At 47.5% G+C, this 17,465-nt stretch overlaps 1 protein-coding gene across 4 annotated transcripts in view; it reads right to left on the reverse strand.

Annotated features, from left to right (window-relative positions):
* The window catches only part of FRMD5 (FERM domain containing 5), a 310,259-nt gene that overhangs the window by 36,967 nt on the left and 255,827 nt on the right, over positions 1-17,465 (reverse strand). For all 4 annotated transcript variants that reach the window (XM_019645026.1, XM_019645029.1, XM_019645028.1 and 1 more), the window contains exons 2-4: positions 6,785-6,889; positions 2,072-2,114; positions 1,762-1,840 (exon numbers count right to left, since the gene is read on the reverse strand). In XM_019645026.1, coding sequence (XP_019500571.1) covers positions 1,762-1,840; positions 2,072-2,114; positions 6,785-6,889 — 227 coding nt within the window. The remainder of the gene's footprint in view (positions 1-1,761; positions 1,841-2,071; positions 2,115-6,784; positions 6,890-17,465) is intronic.

A 17,465-nucleotide genomic window follows, 5' to 3' on the forward strand; every position in this document is an offset into this window, starting at 1 on the left:
GGAGAGAAGGAGGGGGGAGAGAGATCAAAGACAGAATACTTTGTGGGGAAAAAAGCATTAGTGACATATCTCAGGGATGTTCCCGGATCAGAAAGGAGAGGGGGAGAGGGGGAGAGGGAGAGGGAGGAAGGGGGAGGGGAGAGAGAGAGAGAGAGGGAGAGAGATGAAGGAAGGGAGGGAGGGAGGGAGAGAGGTGTGTGCTCAGAGGTAAGGCAAACACGCTGGAGATCATGAGCGAGGCAGGCTAGTGCTTTGCCAAAACTTGTCTCTGTTCAAGTTGTAAACACAGTGGGTCTACCCTCATTGTTTTGCCTAAAGCTACAGGACTGCTCATTAATATGGATGAGCTTGATTTTCAGACGCAAAGTGGGAGTCACATCCACTTCCACGTGGATGAGCAGAGCCTGGAGTTTCTATGCCCTGTAAGAAGCATGCGTTTTGGTTCCAACTACACTCCTCCCCGTCTGCAGTGTTTCAAAGTAGGTGGGTGTCTACTGCTCCATGCACCTGGATCCTGCTCCTTCAGACCTGATTGTAAGGTTGCCCGCACCCTCCACCGGGGCCCATGCGAAGCAGCTACCTTCCTTCCCTGTCCTGCTTCTTTGCTTCCTTTGTACCACTTGTTCCTGTTTCTTGCCCTTTTTCTCTCCCTATTTCCTCCTTTTCTTTCTCAGAGAAGATTTGCTCCGTTTACCTGATGTAAGTAAAGGTAGTGGCAGCTGCTTCAGAACAGGAAGTAAAAACAATTAATATTTTTCTTTCCTTTTGTCTTCCCTTCTTATTCCTTTCTTTGGGATTTTCCCAAGCAGTTCAGGATCTAGAAGTAAATCTCAAAGCCTTACAGTATGAACGGCCTGTATGACTGGTAATGGCCTCATGTCGGTCTTTGCTGTCTCCAAGGTTTTAGGGAAGGAAAAGAGCTGGCAGGGCTGTCTCTTCCTCAGCTTTGGGATTCCCTGGCATGACCTCCTCACCTGAGGCCCCACCCTCTCCAAGGGAACATCAAGGTTTTGCTTATGTCAACATGAGGTCTTTCTAATGTAAAAATTAAGGATTCCTGTTACAGAGAGTTCCTGAATCGCTGAGGCACTACTTTTAGAGTGAATTTGGCTCAGAGATGTACAAAACCCTGGAGAAGCTTTGAAACTCCCATTCACTGACCCTCTTATAGGATGGATGGCTGTGGGCAGAGGTTCTTTTTTATCCTCAAGTGGTGCTGGATGAGATAGGATTCGTTCTGTGCAGCAGCCTGCTCTGCAAAGAACATAATGCCCACAGGGAAGAGTTTATCACGGACCTGATCCATCAGCACACTGGCATTTACCCACTTGGATTTAAAACCCTCAGCATTTCCCAGCTCGTCTTTCAGTGTCATGCTTTGGCGTTTCCCAAGTACATTAGGCCACTGGAGTCTATTTCAATCCCCCACGAAAGGAAGCAAAGCCCTCTCCAAAGACGTCCACAGTCACCACATTATGGGTAAAAGAAAAAATATATTTGATTAATTAGTTATCCCAGATCCCTTTGCAGATGACCAGTTCACACTTGATGGGAAGAAGCTCTTTCTGTTCCAATTCTACTGAGGGGGTGAGCAAAGAAAGCATGTGGAAATGAAATACAGAAGTAAGGTTCTATTTAGGAAGAATTCCTTGCCTATAAGGGTTAGCAGCTTCCGAAATAGAGGATCTGAGAGGTCACAGTCCCTCACTCCTATCCTTTACAATAGGTCTTAGTGGCTGAGGGAGGTGTGTTCATCCTCACCTGGTTATTTCTTCTTTCAGGGCAGCAGGGTCTGCAGGGTAAAACTTCACACGGAAACACATGGTGAATGGAGGCTGGGCTGTAGAGAAAAAGAGGTGCCCATCAGGGGAGACCCTCTTGCCCAGAGATGACTGGGTTCTCCTCCCCACCAGGATGCACAGGCCTCTGAACCCTCAGAAGAAAATCCTCAGATGTTTAGAGCAACTTATACTCAGAATAGTGGAAAATTACCAAGACTTACTATAAGTGGGAGGTTTCCTGCCACCCTCCCCAGGGGTGGGACTCAAGTCTTTTCTTGGAGAATACTTACATCTCAATTGCTTCACCACAGACTTTGTAAACTCCAACCAATGCTGAAAGAGAGAACACAGAACAAGAAAATCCTAATGAGAAGCAGTGTCAAATATAACTAGTTTTATCCAATTTAAATAACCAGACAGATTGTAGCCCAGGGTAAAGCAGGCTAAACGCTTGTGAGATGTAGGCTTGGAGAGTGAAGAGTGATATGATTTTCTGAAATAAGCTCCCCGGGGAACCAGCTGTGAAGGGGAGAAGAGTTCCAGCCTCAGATGCCATTTCTGGGTTTCCCTGGCAAGGCCACCTTCCAAAGTAGGGTGCCAAAGTTCTGAGCCATGTTTCTGCCATACCAGTAGGCACAAGTTGAATGCACGTATGTGTGATGGGAATAAAGCCCCGCCTGGCTTGAGGAGGGAAATACTGACTTTCATGGGGTGTGTGTGTTTATGCTATGTGCCAACTTTATTTCTGGCAGGGGTGTGGTGACAGAGGCTATGGGTAACAGCTCTAGAAAGTACTGACAGGTTGAATTTCATAAATGGTGAGAAGGCAGGGATGGCTGGTGTGTATTCCATCTTTGTTTGAGCAACATGGATTGCCAGCCCCTGTGTTAAGGAGACGTGCTCAGGATTCCTTGGCATCCAGGGACGTTTAAAGTCTGTCTCGTAAAATAGCTAACCACAACCAATGTGTGCGATCGTATCCTGTTTCCCTTGGATTTTCATAGAGGCAGGACATAGTAGCAATACATTTTTTTTCCCCATGATACTTGTTTGGGGGAAGGAAGCAAAGAGACCATTCCATATCTGCTTCCAAGTTCTACACGGATGCTTTATAAAATGCAGTATTGATATTTGCTGCATTTATTCTAATCAGGAACCACGACAATTTGCAGAGAGTTAGAACTACTATTATTTGGAGTTTGGTTACCTGGGAGTAGCTTAAACCCATTAGTCATAAGCTCTGTGAGGACAGAAAACTGTCCTGTGTACCCTGTATCGCCCACGCCCAGCACAGTGTTCAATGTGCGGCTATTGAACGGACGAAGGACCCGGGTCCACACCTCCCTCTTTTCTGGCTGCTTCCATTTAGTGTAACATCTTGGCAGAGTTCTCCCTTTGGCCAGGAAAGCAGCCAGGGCCACGCAGACGGCATCCTGGCCTGCCCCGATTGCCAGCTCTCACCTTCTGGGCTGGGCCATGGGTCATGCAGTTAATGGACCCACTAAGAGCCAGTTCTCCCGTCAGCTCCACATGGATAATCTGGGCTGACATGCTGCTCTCTTGCTTCCTCTGATCTGAGTTCCCATGAGGCTGGCAGCTCATTATAGCCACTCAATGTGGTTAAGAGGTCCTTCTCACATTACATGGCCCACTGCGGCTGGCTTCACAGGGAAGCAAAGGCAAGACGTGAAATTGTACGGAAACAACAGGGTTTCCAGGCTGTGCTGGTGAAGATGGAGGAGACCTGTCTGTCCAGAACACACCAGAACTTTGTAGAGGGAGGAGAACACCGCAAGTGTCTGGGACTCAGGAAACAGATCACCCCTAGACATCCTAGCGACAGATTAAAATACACAAAGATAGAAACTAAGAGGAATGACTTGTGAGATCCACTATCAGCAGAAGGCAGATGGAGCTGAGTGATGAAAAGACTATTCCCTTTGGCAAGAGCCGGAGAGAAGACTTTAGTTTGTGCTAAAGTGAGAGCTGAAGAAAGAAGTGAGGCTGGAGGAGATTGGGTGAGAAGGGAGTGGAAAGCTGTCACAGCTTGTCCAAGAAATTTGAATGGTCTAGTAGAGAAATCTTGAAGGGATCCCAAGAATATGGTGATGGCCAGAGTTCCCTTTTGCATCTGTTTGGCTCAGTCTGAGTCCCAGAATCACTAGCCAACTGTTAACACGGGCTTGGGGAGGCAGGGTCAGGAGAAGAAGAAAAGAAGGTTCGGAGAGGGGAATTTCCTCCTGCATTTGGGCGAATGGGCCAATCTGGCACAATATTCAGACTCTAGAGGCTTGAAAGGAGAGGCTGAGCCAGGAACGGGAGAGGGTGAGTGAGGGCAGCTCCTCTAGGAGGGGCCAGGGGCCAGGCCCCGTGGAGACCGCTGCAGAACAAGCAGGGATGGGATGGACATGAGCTCTGGGTTCAGACTGCCTGGTGCCCCAGGGGAGGAGGGTTATCTTAGGGCCTCACACCCTGGAGGAACTGGGGAGCTTACCTCCTCCATTCTATCCTGAATCAGTAGATCTGGGATGACAATTCTTTACAGGCCCATTTCCCCACAACTCTCAAGTACCCTCTCAAGCCTCCCTGCTCTCTTTAACCCCTCAATAAAGGCAGAGAATCACATAGCTTTAGAGGCTCTCAGGTATGAATTTAACATGGAACCTTAAAAACAACACAGGTCCTGAGTCAGGCAGGTCAGAGCTGGAGACAGGCTTTGCCATCTGCCATGGGAAAGTTACTTAACATCTCTGAGACTTTACTCATCTGGAGAAGGAATAATATAATTGTGGATACTCATTTCATCTGTGGTGAGGATCAAATAACAACATATGGGAAGCTTTTTGCTTAGAGCCTGGCACAGCTCAGTGCCCAGTACCCATGGGCTGAAAGATTTAGGTTTGTGCTCAGGGCAGAGCCCGGCACACAGCAGCCACTCCATAAATGTTTATTTCTCCTTTTTCCTATTTCCTTATTTTTCTTTGTCTCCTTCTGCTTTTAATCTTAATCACCTCTACATCCTCTCTTATTCTCCTCAAGCACATTCTGACCTAACTTAAAAATAATAAACAAGACACATTTTCCCCTTCATCCCCCACTCTACTTGAGAGATGAAGAGACCTTGGGGTAACTGGCCTTCCTTCTTAAGGACAGACAGTTAAGACCAAAAAAGATAAACAACAAAAACCCCTGTGTAAAAATAGTCCATCATCATATAGTGAAATGGACAACTACAGCATGTGAGGACAGGTAGCTGCCTGGTGTCCCGGCATTTTTGGGGTCTTCTGTGGTCCAGAGCTAAGGACAGTATTTATGTCAAGTCAGTGGGGCCTTTACGGGAGAGGGACTGACCTCAACACTACTTTGCAAACACTGATGATGCTCAAAATTCTGTTGAGCCTGGAGGAAGGAAATATGTCAGTGAAGTGGGACGGAGCTTGTCAAAAGAAAGGGATACAGTCCTTTTGATTCTTTCCTAAAGCTGATGTGTTTAGCATAAAACCCTAAATGGGATCTGGAGACACAGTGGCTCAGAGCATCAAAGCACAGAGCAGCACTTGACTCTGGAGTGGTGAGGGGGTTCCATTCAGGGTTATCTCTGGCCCTGGGCAGGGCTGGGAGGCTGCGCCCTCCGGCTCCTTCCAAGGTTCCCTAAGGGTGACAAAGGTGAAGCCCAAGTTCAGAGCTGTGCAGAAAATTAGTGGATCCATGAAAGGCGGCCCTCTGGAATTCATAGCGATGTTTTTGAAGGGTGGTAGAGAAGAATGGGTAGTAGGCAGGGGTATAGGGAAGGGAGACATTGAGGCCTGAATGCTTCTGCATACTTTCCCACTTCAATGGGGATGCCAGAGAGTACATCCCCACAGAGCGCAAAGGGCTGATGGGCAGAAGCTGTAGAAACTGCAGGTGTCTGCTAGTGGGCTAGCTGGGCAAGTGGAGGGTAGAACTATGGTACCACTGACCGTTAACTCACTCATTACTCCTTCAGCAAATATTAAACATCCATTACACTCTAGGCCCCACACTAGTTCCATGGGGTATAGTGATGAATGAGATAAAGTCTATGCCCTCGTGGGACTTATATTTTTGCAGAGCACACAGGCAATCACAGCATAGTGCTATGACAGGTGTAGTACAGGGCATATGGGGGCACGTAGGGCATATGGGGGCACGTAGGCCCCCTTATTCAGAGTGGGAGGGTTAGGGAAGACTTCTGAAAGAAGTAGAAGTCTAAGCTAAGACCTTATGTGTGAGAAGGAGTTAGCCAAAAAAAAAAAAAAAGTGTAGAGAGTGGAGAAGGAAGGGAAGGGAGAAGAAATATTCCAGGCAGTGGGAACTGTACAGGTAAAGGCTCTGAAAAGAGAGAAGGATGACATGTCTGAGGTCACGGTACTGTCTGGCTGAGCCACAGCAGGGAGGAGACAGGGGAGGTTGGGCTGGAGAGGTAGGCAGGGGTCTGGGGATAATGGACTTGTTCCTAGGTCTGTCAGGAGTATCGCAGTCCTCGCCAAAGCCTTGTGTCTGTAGAGTTGCCCATGTTGCATAGAACAGAATAAGAATTGTAGCTTTGAAAGGTGCTGAAAGGCCCCCATCAATTCAGCTCTCTCCCCTCCCCAGACTGGGTTGGTGTGGCCCTTCAGGTGAGGCCCTTCCTAACCTGACAATGTGGTTTAGCCTGTTTACTAGAAAGGGCACTCAGCCTATGACCTGGGCTTCAAGACCACAACACTAGCCCAGCTGCTCTGCCTTCAACTGGGCAACTTTGGGCAAATCACTGCGGCTCTCTAGGCTGCCATTTCAGCATCTGTAAAATGATGGGTATACTAGGCGAGCTCTGCTAAGGTATCTTTCAGGTCTCATAATATGATTTGAAGAGATGACACCCAGCTGCAGGGTCTTGTTGGTCCCTGACTCCTGAGTCTAAACTCTGAATATGAGTGATAGCTTAAAGCTTTCAGGCTTAATGACCCTCTCCTCCATTTGTGCTTTGAATATTGACTCACCCGCTGCTTGTCTGGGTCCACAAAGCGGATCCCAAAATAGTCTTTCTCAAGTAGGTTCAGGTGGTGGCAAAGAAGGTCAAACAGGTACTGGCCTTTGGCATCTCTCTGCAAAGAAAGAAGCTCCATTAAGAAATGAGAGGGCTTCTGTAGTGGAACTTTGTTTTGATGGTCATTAAGAATCATTTATAACAATTGCATGAAGATAGGCAAGGGGCACATGGCCATAACTATGTCCTCTGTATTGTGATACATTAGATACTCTCTGCAATTCTGAGGCTTTTAGCACCTGGAAGGGGCCCAAGAATGCTTCCTTCTACGAAAACGTCAGACAAGTCAGAGTAGAGTTAGTTCCATCTAGTTCCATCTCTAATGCACAAAGCTTTCCTAGGGAATGTCAGTTTGGGAGTAGGGCATATCCGTGTGGAATACACCAAGTCCAGCTGGCTCTGCCTCTAAAGGATATCTTGAATCCATTCGCTTCTCTTTATCCCCATTACCAACCCCGCAGGTCAAGCCACCAGTATCTCTCAACTGGATCACAGCCAGAACCTTCTAACAGGCTCTCTGCTTCTGCTCCCATCCTCTCTCCACATAGCAACAGGGATAACCACAAATCAGACATTTTTTTTGGGGGGTGGGGGTGGGAGTAGGGGTGGGGGATGTGTGAGAGGGGGGAATGGGGAGAGTGAGAGCCAGACATGTCTTTTTTTTTTAAGATTTTATTGTGGGATTGAGGGAGGGGAACAGCATTGGGGAATCGGGGGAAGGGGAACAGACAAGTTGCTGTTCTTTTGTTCTTCAGTCTAGTTGTGGAGGACGTTGCTGGCCCTCATATGTGGGATCCGAACCGGGGCCCTCTGGCGTCCCAAGCCAGTTCTTAACCATCGCGCCACTCGGCCGGCCCTGCACAGTTTTTAAACGCTGCATACTGCTGGAATGAACCTCAATTTATTTACCCAGCTCCATATTGATGGAATGTGTTTGTAATCTGCTACTACAAACAAGGCAGCAGTGCACACACAGTGATCTTTAATTACATTACCACTTCTGCTTAATACTGTCAGTGGCTTCCTGTTGCTCTCAGAATAAAATCCAAACTCTGATCATGGCCTCCAAGGCCCTACGCGACCTGGCTCCTGTCTCTTCGCTGAACTCCTCCCAAATCATTCTCCTCACTACTGTCAGACCACAGCGTCTGTTCCTGAACCCCAACCTCTTCTGCCTCTGTACCTTTGTATTCCCTCTGCCTGGTTCGCTCTTCCTTCGTCCTGCTCCCCATGGCTGCTCCTTCTGTCCTTGAGGTCTAGGCTCAAAGGTCCTCTCTGCAGAGTGGTCCTCCCTATAGAATACCCCTCCCAGTTACTTTCTATCTCCTTTATCCTGTTTATTTCCTTCACAGCACTGACAGCAATCTGTAATTATCTTGTTAATTTGTTGTCTGCTCCCTTTCCAGGCTATAATATTCATGAGACCAGGAGCCCTCCCCCAGAACTTAGCACAGGGCCTGGCATATGGCAGGTAGGTCCTCAGTAATTATTTACTAACTAAACAACTGAATAATAAAGAGTAGAGGGTTTGCTAAAAGGTTTTACACAATGCGAGGAAATTAGGCCATGTCTAAACTCATAACCTTTTCCTTCAGGGACCTGGCTGGGTATCTGGGATGAGCTGGGAGGAGAGTGACTTGCAGGGAACCGTCGGAACATTGGGAGCGCTGCAAGACACTGATCTCTGGGCCTGTCCCCAGCGGTCTCCACAGCTGAGATAATCATCTCCACTGGGTCTGTGTCTCATTCTGCAACCAAATCAAGGTTGTCTTATAAGATCCAAAGTATCCCGTCTGCGCCAAGGCCCAAGGCCATAGGTTATTGCAAAAGGGCCTGGCCCTATTCAGTGGAAGGTTTACACTTCACCTCTTCCCTTCCAGCTGGCTCACCCTATACAATTCAAGGAGAATTAGGGCAGGATATCAAATTTCTCAGCAAACATCTTAAGCTTATCCTTGGAGAACTGGGAGGATGAATGAATAGACAGCTCAAATGAGGAAGGTGGTGCCGTGTGGGCACTCTTTTTCCTCTTTGTCCCACACTCCTCCTCACAACATCATCCTGAGGCCGTGGGCCCCATTCTCCCCCTCTTTGGTTTGCCACCAGAAAGAGCTACTTTCAGGACAGAGACTTGCCAGGAATCACAGTGGGACTTCTGGGCAGTGGGCCACGCGAACCAGGTCTTTCAAAGGATTCCATTGACAACTGTCTTTTGGGGCAGGGCGGTCAACTATTTCCCTAGTGAGGCTCCAGAGTGTGGGAAGAGCTTAAAGTCATTCTTAACGTTCTCCGGGGCACAGCGGAAGTATGTTCAACTCTATCCCAAGCAGCATGTCCTGTGCTATTATCCTTCTCAGAGCAACTGAAATGGAATATTAAGAGACAGTTGAAGATCATGAATATTTTTCTCTACATGTTTTACTTTGCACCAAGCTGGATACTGCACGGCATCAGCTGGGGTGAGTTTTAATGGCTGAAGAAGTTTGCTTGCATACATACAACCACCATGTTAACAGGAGCCCGGGGTAGCCATGTGGGAAAAGGTGCTTCTGTGATAGAACTCACACGGCTTTTCATAAGAATCATGCCTTCCATAAAAACAACTCATTCTCATAGGCTGGCAGCTGAAATACACTTATAGGGCTCTTAGCTGGTAAGAACCTTACATTTAGTAGCTCCAACCTGAATTTTCCCACTTCATGGAAAAAAAAGGAAGCGTAGCTTTCCTCTTCAGGTATTTATGAAAAAAAAAACCCCAAAAAACAAACCCCCACATATCTCATTATACATTTCCTATATCAATAAAAAAGGATCTTTTTCTTGTTATTTCTCAACATCTGGTGAAAGCACTGCTCCACACCATGAAGTCCTGGTTCCCTTAGGTTCCCATTTACCAGTGGTAGGTGCATGATTCTGAGCTAAAAGGTTCTTGTGTAGGCTAATAAACAGAACCGTCTTCCTTTGCTGTTTCTCCAAGGCTGGAGGGTGGGAGGTGAGGGGAATGGGGAGAGGGGTGGGAACAGAGTTTCTCCTTAGGGCAGAACTCCATGAAGTTTAAATTAAAGGCAGAATCAACTCAGGGCACTGCTGTGGCACCTTTCACAGAGAGTGGCAACCTGCCCCTCTCATGGAGTGCTCAACGTCTGGGGCTGGTGGAGTGGCCTGAGGCAGCCTTCGGGACGGTGGTGTCACATTCAGCTGACTCATCATGGTAGGCTTCCTACTACAAAGCTTTTGGCAGGGGCAAGAGTTTAGGAGTTTTAAACTTCTGGCCTTGTGGGTCCGCTTGCGCTTCCAGGTGCCAGCAGTGTCCTAGTATTTCCTCTCTGTGGTCTCTCTGCCCTAAGTCTGGGGCTTTCTGAAATATTCTGTGGCAGGCAGTCTTCTCTTTTGGTTGGGTGGCAAAGTGCAGTGAGTTCTATCTTCTTTTCCCTTTGCCTGCAGTTGCCGTCATACTATGGCTAACCCACGTGCTGTGTGCTGAATATTGTGCCATTGATTATACTGAAGAAACAGGCCCTCGGGCTGACAGGTGATTACTGTTGAGTCCCCAAGTCAGGGCTCCAAGCCTGAGGACGTTTATCTTCAGGACAAGTGAGCTGAGGCAGAGCACCCAAATCCAGCTACACCTCTGAGGTTATTCTCTTCCCAAAGTTATTGTTGGGTCAAAATAAGTTATGAAGCACCCATTAAAAATAAACTTGTGTTTTATGATCCACAATAGTACCCACACATAGTTGAAAATAACAGTGCATACAAGTGCAATCCATTTCCTCTCACTACATGGTGCACAGAATGATTCGTGAGCCCCTCAGCATCATTCTGCAGCTTTGAGGTTGGGAGAAGTCGTGGGCTTGCCCCTCCCTGGAGAGCCTGGTTCTCGTTCTCTATGGTTTGTCTATTCTTCAGGGAAGGGACTGAGGCAGCAAGCAACAAGCAGGCGTGGGCCAGTGACCCAAACTAGTCAAGGTTAATTGCATTTTTCTGCTTCATCGTCAATACCCTTGGGCAAGAGAATAGTTTTATTGGAACCCATCGCGGTGTCAATCCCAGCGACTCTGGCAGGGTGCATCCTGATCAGAAGGGCTAATGGGTTGAAAGCACCCCACTTATTCCTTATTCAACCCGGCTTACCTGTGAGGCAGGCCGATTTTAAGAGCAAACTACGCCAAGTCCTGAAGAGGGCAAGAGTAAGCCCAACTTTCTCAGCTCCTGGACCACATGCTGTTTAAGGGGAGCTGGCTACAGTTTCACAGGCCCTGAGAAGGCAGAGGTGAGCTGCAGGGCAGGAGACAGCGGGCACCTGCAGTCCAAAAGCGCAAGACTCCAGGGGTGGAAAAAGGCCACGGCAGGATGGGGGTGCCTGGAGGAGAGGGCAAGAGCCCAACAAGTTAGCCTCAGAGGCCTGCCAGGGAAGCAGTGGGCAACAGGGGTGAGATGGCATCTCAGCCAGCCCCTCTCTTCTAGTTTAATTGTCCATTTAAATTTCTTGTAGACCAAAGACTTCTTGGCTTTCCTTATCAATGTTCTCTAAGGGCATGTGTGTGCCCAATGTCTGCCAGGTTCAGGAGCAGATGCTGTGTAAAAGCACTTTAATGTCACAGAGGAACAGCCACATTAGCTCATCTTCTCAGGGTCATGGCATGAGTAAGCCCAACCGAAAGTGTGAATCAATTACTGGGGTGCAGTCCTGCCTCTGTGTTTGCACCCAACACCCAGCCCAGCTTTCCGAGGCAGAGGGAGGATAAGGGTCACAAACGCTAACAGCAGGGCCTGAGATTTCTTAACCGCAGCACATTTTCTTTGAAGGGAGGAACCCCTGCTGAGCTCCCTGCCCAGGAGCCCACTTTTCTTGCTTAGTCCTAAACCAACAAAATCTCCAGGAACTGCTGAGGCTGCAGCTAAAAAGCAGCCAGCTCATTCTGGGAGGAGATGGGCAAGTTCATTTCAGGGTAAAACGCTGCCAAACTGTCTTCTGTCGCAGGTCCCCCCAAACGCAGCAGGGCCATAGTTGAGCCCTGCCCAGGCGTGCCCTCTACTCTCAAAAGAGATGGACTGCAGAACCCACAGTTAGGCTGGGAAGGATGGGCACCATACAGGCACTTGGGATCTAGGCTGTAGCACCAGGAGGCTGCTGTGGGGCCAGGTGGCCCTGAGGTTTCTGGGGGAGAGAGCCGGCCCCAGTGGAGGGACGTCACAGTTCAGAGGGTGAGAGGAACAGTGCTTACCCACACTCCTGCAGCCACTGGCCTCACCTAACCTTTAATACACACAGCAACTTCTTGTACCAATGCCTGCCATTCTACATGCAAATTGAGGGAATTGGGGTGATTTTCATGATGCAAATAGATATCTGTAGGTTCAAATGCCAGGCGTGGTGCCTCAGGGCGCCCTGCTGGCAGTCCTTGCTCAGGTCAGAGAACTGGCTGAGCTCACCACCACATGGTATGGCGTATGGCATGCAGAAGATGTGCACGTGGGGCGGGGACAACACATCCAGTCTGGAACATGGAGGTCACTGTTTGCAAGTAAATGTCATGGGAGGGAGGACTAAGTGTTCCGTCAGTACAGATGGTCCAAACCAGACTCAACAAAGGCAATTAGGACCCTCTGGGCAGAACCGTCAAACCTGCTGTTTGTACAGCATGTAAGAGCAGTAATGAGAGGGCCAGACTTATTATCAGTGATGATGCTTCAAGAGCCAAGGCGTCCTCATTCCTGTGCAGATTCCTCGTACCTGGTGAAATGTCTGTAAAGAAAAAAAGCCTGAGCTGGGCCTGAAGAAAAGCAAACTTGTCTTATTTTCCATGATGAGGCCTCTTTTACAGTAAGGTGACTCTTAGAAGCATCACTGTTTCTTGCTATCAATTGATATATTTTGGTTGTATTTTTCCAGCCAGTGCTAAATATCTCTGGACTAGTCATGTCATAGATGCAGAATTACTGAAAACTCAGCCAGACTTGTTAGGAAAAAACTCATTACTTTGTATTTGTGCGAAATGCATTCTCATATTCTCATTCTCTCTCTCTCTCTCTCTCTCTCTCATACAATGTTGCTTCAGATAACTTATGAAGAAAGTCCAGAATAGACTTCCTCTGGCCCCCAACTCATTTTACTGCCTTCCCCTCAGCCCCCCAAAGGGCAAATGCACATGTTATTTGGCAAATCTGGGAATTTCTGGGGTTGTAATGAGTGGTCTCAGTCATGAAATATGGCAAGCTCAGTATCCTCACTGTTTCTCATAACCCTGTAGCTATCCTCCCAATTTCCCTTGCTCTCAGCAGAAAGCTGTTTACTGGCCAGTACCAACAAATGTGATGGATTCTGAGCTGGATATAAATGAAACAGATCAGCACTTTTGAGTCCTGGTGCAATCTCCCTTTTATGAGTGGTCCTGTTAGGTCACTCATGTCCCCTAAAAGTTGAGGTGGAGGCAAAGAGAGCAGAGAGGGGAAGGGCTCTGGGAAGGTGAAGGCCTGAGGATGAGCACTAGGATTGGAGTTAAGGCCTGCTCTGCCATGTCTTAGCTTGTGACACCAGACCTAAGCAGACACAGATTAAGTTGACAGACCTTAATCTGTCTGAGCTTCCGTTTCCTAATCTATAAAACAAGGCTAATACTATATCTTTCAAAGGATTATTGTGGGGCTCAAAATAAAAGACATAAGATACATAAAAACCCTGTGTACTTTTTTCTACCAACTTCCTCTGTCTCCTGTGACCTCTTCCTTTAGGCTGAATGGAGTTGAACATGACAAGACCTTAGCAATGAGACTGTGTACTCATGGAACAAAAGCTAGTGCTCTGGGGATGAGAACACTTGGGTGGATCCTGGTACACGTTCACCTAAGCTTATCCCCAAGCTTATGAGGATGGCCGCCATTTTGGAGATCTGCCCTACAGGGCTCTCAAAGAACAGACTGACATCTTTTCCATACCCCAAGGTTATTTCCCCTAGACTAGGTTGGAAGAAGAGTAGAAAATATCAAATATATACCATGAACCCAAACTTCTCAGAGGCTTGGCTGCTTTTACTCAGCACTGCAGAGACCAAGACAGAGCTTCTCATGCTACACTCTTGACATGCTCCTAACTCTTGGGAAGGAGGAGCTGAGTGAGGTGGAGGATGAGCTACAATACAGTTCCAACAGACACTATATCTTTTAATGCCTTGGCTTTAATGAGAAAATGAAAAAAAAAACATTTGGCAAAATGTATTTCATTAAGTTAACCCAGAGCCTCGATCTCTTTCAAAAAAACATAATTGGTTCTCTCTGGCATTAAAGCAATGTGAGCTAACTGTAGTCTCAAATTTCTCTTCCCGGAATCCTCAGGCAACTGCCCATCCTGTTGGCAGGTAAAGGGGGAGGGACAGACAAGTAGAGCCCATGGCTCTCTGATCAGAGTTCCAAGTTCCCCAGAGCTCACCCAGTCACTCACAGCCATTGGCATTCCTAGCTAGGACCAGACAGGTCATTCTTATTGCTTCTCCTCAGGACAGCCGGGGCCTCCCTTGAAAAATCCCTCATCACAGCAGATAGAACTCTGAAGTGAGGTTCCGTGGCCTGACTCTTGGTTGGTGGTCCTACTGAAAATACAAAGCCACATTATGGATGCCTCTCTTCCCAGTACAAGCGGAAACCACCTCAATGGAACAACAAAACTTAGAGTCCCACGAGAGGAGTGATACAGCTGGGGCAAGCAGCCAAACAGACGGTTTATTGTACAAATGCTGAGGACAAATCCCAAATCTCCCAATAGTGGTTGTCCCAGTGGTAGAGGGGGAGGCAAGGTAGGAGAAGGATGGCTAGCTCACTTGAAAGTAGAGTTTCCTTAATAAACAACAAATTTAGAACCATACCATGCTCTGGACTAGTGGTTCTCAAACTTGAGTCTGCATCAGAAGCATCTGGAAGGTTGCTCAACCCAGAATGCAGGTCCCTCTCCTAGAGTTTTTGGTTCAGTGGGTCTGGGGCGGGGCCTGGTAACTTGCATTTCTAACAAGTTCCAAGGTGATGCTGATGGTCTGGGGATCAACAGACTAGACCAACCCTTCTCCAGCACCTGTTGGTCACTATCAGCTCTCGGAGCAAAGAATGCTGGGATAAGGGGTAGGAAAAATGGGTATTTGAACTCTTCTACAATCTAGCTGTTTAGCATAATTTTCACTTTTATTCAGCTCTCATGTTTTCACATACCAAGAGTGCCAGGAGCATTAGGCTTGTTGAGTTAAATACCACAGAGAAACTCTGTTCCTTCCTGCCAGGTTTTCAAATTCTGCCTTTCATGATAGTGGGCAGCTGCCCAATTCTGGCTGGAAAGTTCAAGTCCCCAATTACCATTTACTTTCAATGGCTAAGGAGCTTTAAAACTTACTGCACTTTTGCCATGAATTAGATCATCAGAAAGGAAAGCTGGCAGTTATCATGAAACCTAATTCAGAGAAAGAGCTCCCTTCTCACCTCAGTTCTGCTGTCAGTAGTGGGAAGTCTGTGCCTGAAAGTTTCCTCTCCTGACCTCCAGGGACTCTTGTCCAGGAGGTGGGTTGGGAGCTGCCCCAGACCTGTGCCTGCTACTGCCTTCTCCCTGTGGCTGTGCTCTTTAAGCTTCTTGGTCAGTTTCGTCTTGGCTGTCATGACCAGCCTTCTCCTTTCTCTTTCTTTCCTGGAAGCGGACCCAGCTACCCCCCCCCATGATGGAGTGGGAAGTGGATGGGTATAGGGTATGTGCCCGAAGGATGTCATTTCAGGGAGGCTAGTCTCAGCTTTGAGCAGGGAGCCTGGGGCAGGAAGGAAATGGTGGGAGTAAGAAAAGGCAAATTCTGACCAATCTCTTGGGCAAGTCATTTCCCCCTCTGAGCCTGAGGCTCCCTCTGTATAAATGATCTCACATCCCCTGATGTCCCCAAAGTCACTGATTCTGTTATTAGTTGACCAGAGTAATCACACTCCAGTTCCCTCTTTCTCTTAGACAATGACAAAAAGAAGGTTTTTTTCTTTTTCTTTTTTTTTTTTAAGAGTAAGTAGCTTTACAAGGTAGGTGTTTATTAAGACATTTATCGCTAGTTTAATTAATTTAAAAAACGCAGGGCCATTGCTCAAAGTAAATAGAAAGAGTAACTAAACAGTTCATTCAATTCTAGAAACTGCCTCTAGCTGACCTGAGACAGCAAAGACCATTATGTGAAACTGTTATCCTGCTATGAGTTTGGTCATTTTACATTCCACTGGGAGCGATAGTAAAGCCCTGTTAGGTCTCCAGTGCATGCCTCCAGTGTGCGAGGATTGTTCCGGGTCTTCTCAGAATGGATCCTGGGGCTCTACCTCTCGCTGTCCTCCCCAGGCCCATGGTTTCCTAGGCTACTGCCTGGGTGGCAGTGGGGCTCCTGAATTTCTATATGGGAGGGCCTTTGGGGTGACAATCTGGCTGGGGTGGGGCATAAAGTTTATTTGCCTGGCCCTGTACATAAGATTGAGAACTCTTTAACTGTCCAATAAGGAAGGGACAGAGGATGACAGATGGGAAGAGGCTGATAAAGTGTCCCTTCACCACTTCCTGCACTATCCTAAACTTGTTTTGGAGGCAGAGACTCTGATCTTGGGCTGAGGTAAAAATGAAGGGTGAGTGCCCTTGGGTCCCTGAACTTGTTAGTTCCCTCAGGGTTCTCCTGGATGCAATACTTCCGTGTCTGAGCAGCAACAAGCTTGGTCTATTACTAACTCGTGGGCTTGGAAACACATCACCTAATGGACACTGGGGATGGGGCAGGGATGACCGGATCCCCAGGGCATCAGGTAAAACCACGCTCTAGGCCTCGCAGTGTGATGGAGACAGCAGAGGGGCAAGATGTCTGGAAGGGTGTCACTGCTCCTCCAGTAGTTCTTTGGCCTGAAGAGTAGGGGTCAGTGCACGAGAGGCAAGAGCCCTGAGACCAGCAGTGCCCCTGAGGCCTCTGGCACATCCCTGCCATTTCTTTGCCTGTGCACGGCAAGGCCACTAAGACTGAGACCAAGAGTCCTCTGAGGGCTGAACAGCAACTCTAATGAGATGTCACAACTGAAAAAATCTTGCACATTTGCTGCAAATTCAATATTGTGTTATTTGAGGGCCAAAAAATGGATGACAAACCATTTGGAAAAACACTCAATTCAATACACAGCTGAACCTTGAACAATACTCACCTTTCCCCTTCCGCAGCAAATGTTGAAAACTCACATATAACTTTAAACTCTACGGTAGGCCCTTCGCATCTGTGGATTCAACCAACTAGGTAAACAGTATCTTTGATCTGCAATTGGGAATCCACAGTTGGGAATGTGATAATACCGCTTTTAATCCATGGTTGGTTGAATCCACAGATAGAAAACATGTGGATACGAAGGGCCAAATGTATTTATTGAAAAAAAAAACACCAAAGAAAACCCCCATGCATAAATACACAGCTGCAGTGTTGCCACGGGGACATGGGGGACAGTTCGAGGAATGTAATTGATAATGTTGTGAATATTTTGTAGGATGTCAGGTGGTCACATGTCTTGCATCATGGATAGGGAAGAGGCTTGATCACTGCACTGTACACCTGAAGCTGATGTTGTATAATATTGTATGTCAACTATAAGTGAATATATATATA

Source organism: Hipposideros armiger, unplaced genomic scaffold, assembly GCF_001890085.2.
Source record: "Hipposideros armiger isolate ML-2016 unplaced genomic scaffold, ASM189008v1 scaffold_92, whole genome shotgun sequence".
NCBI lineage: Eukaryota > Metazoa > Chordata > Mammalia > Chiroptera > Hipposideridae > Hipposideros > Hipposideros armiger.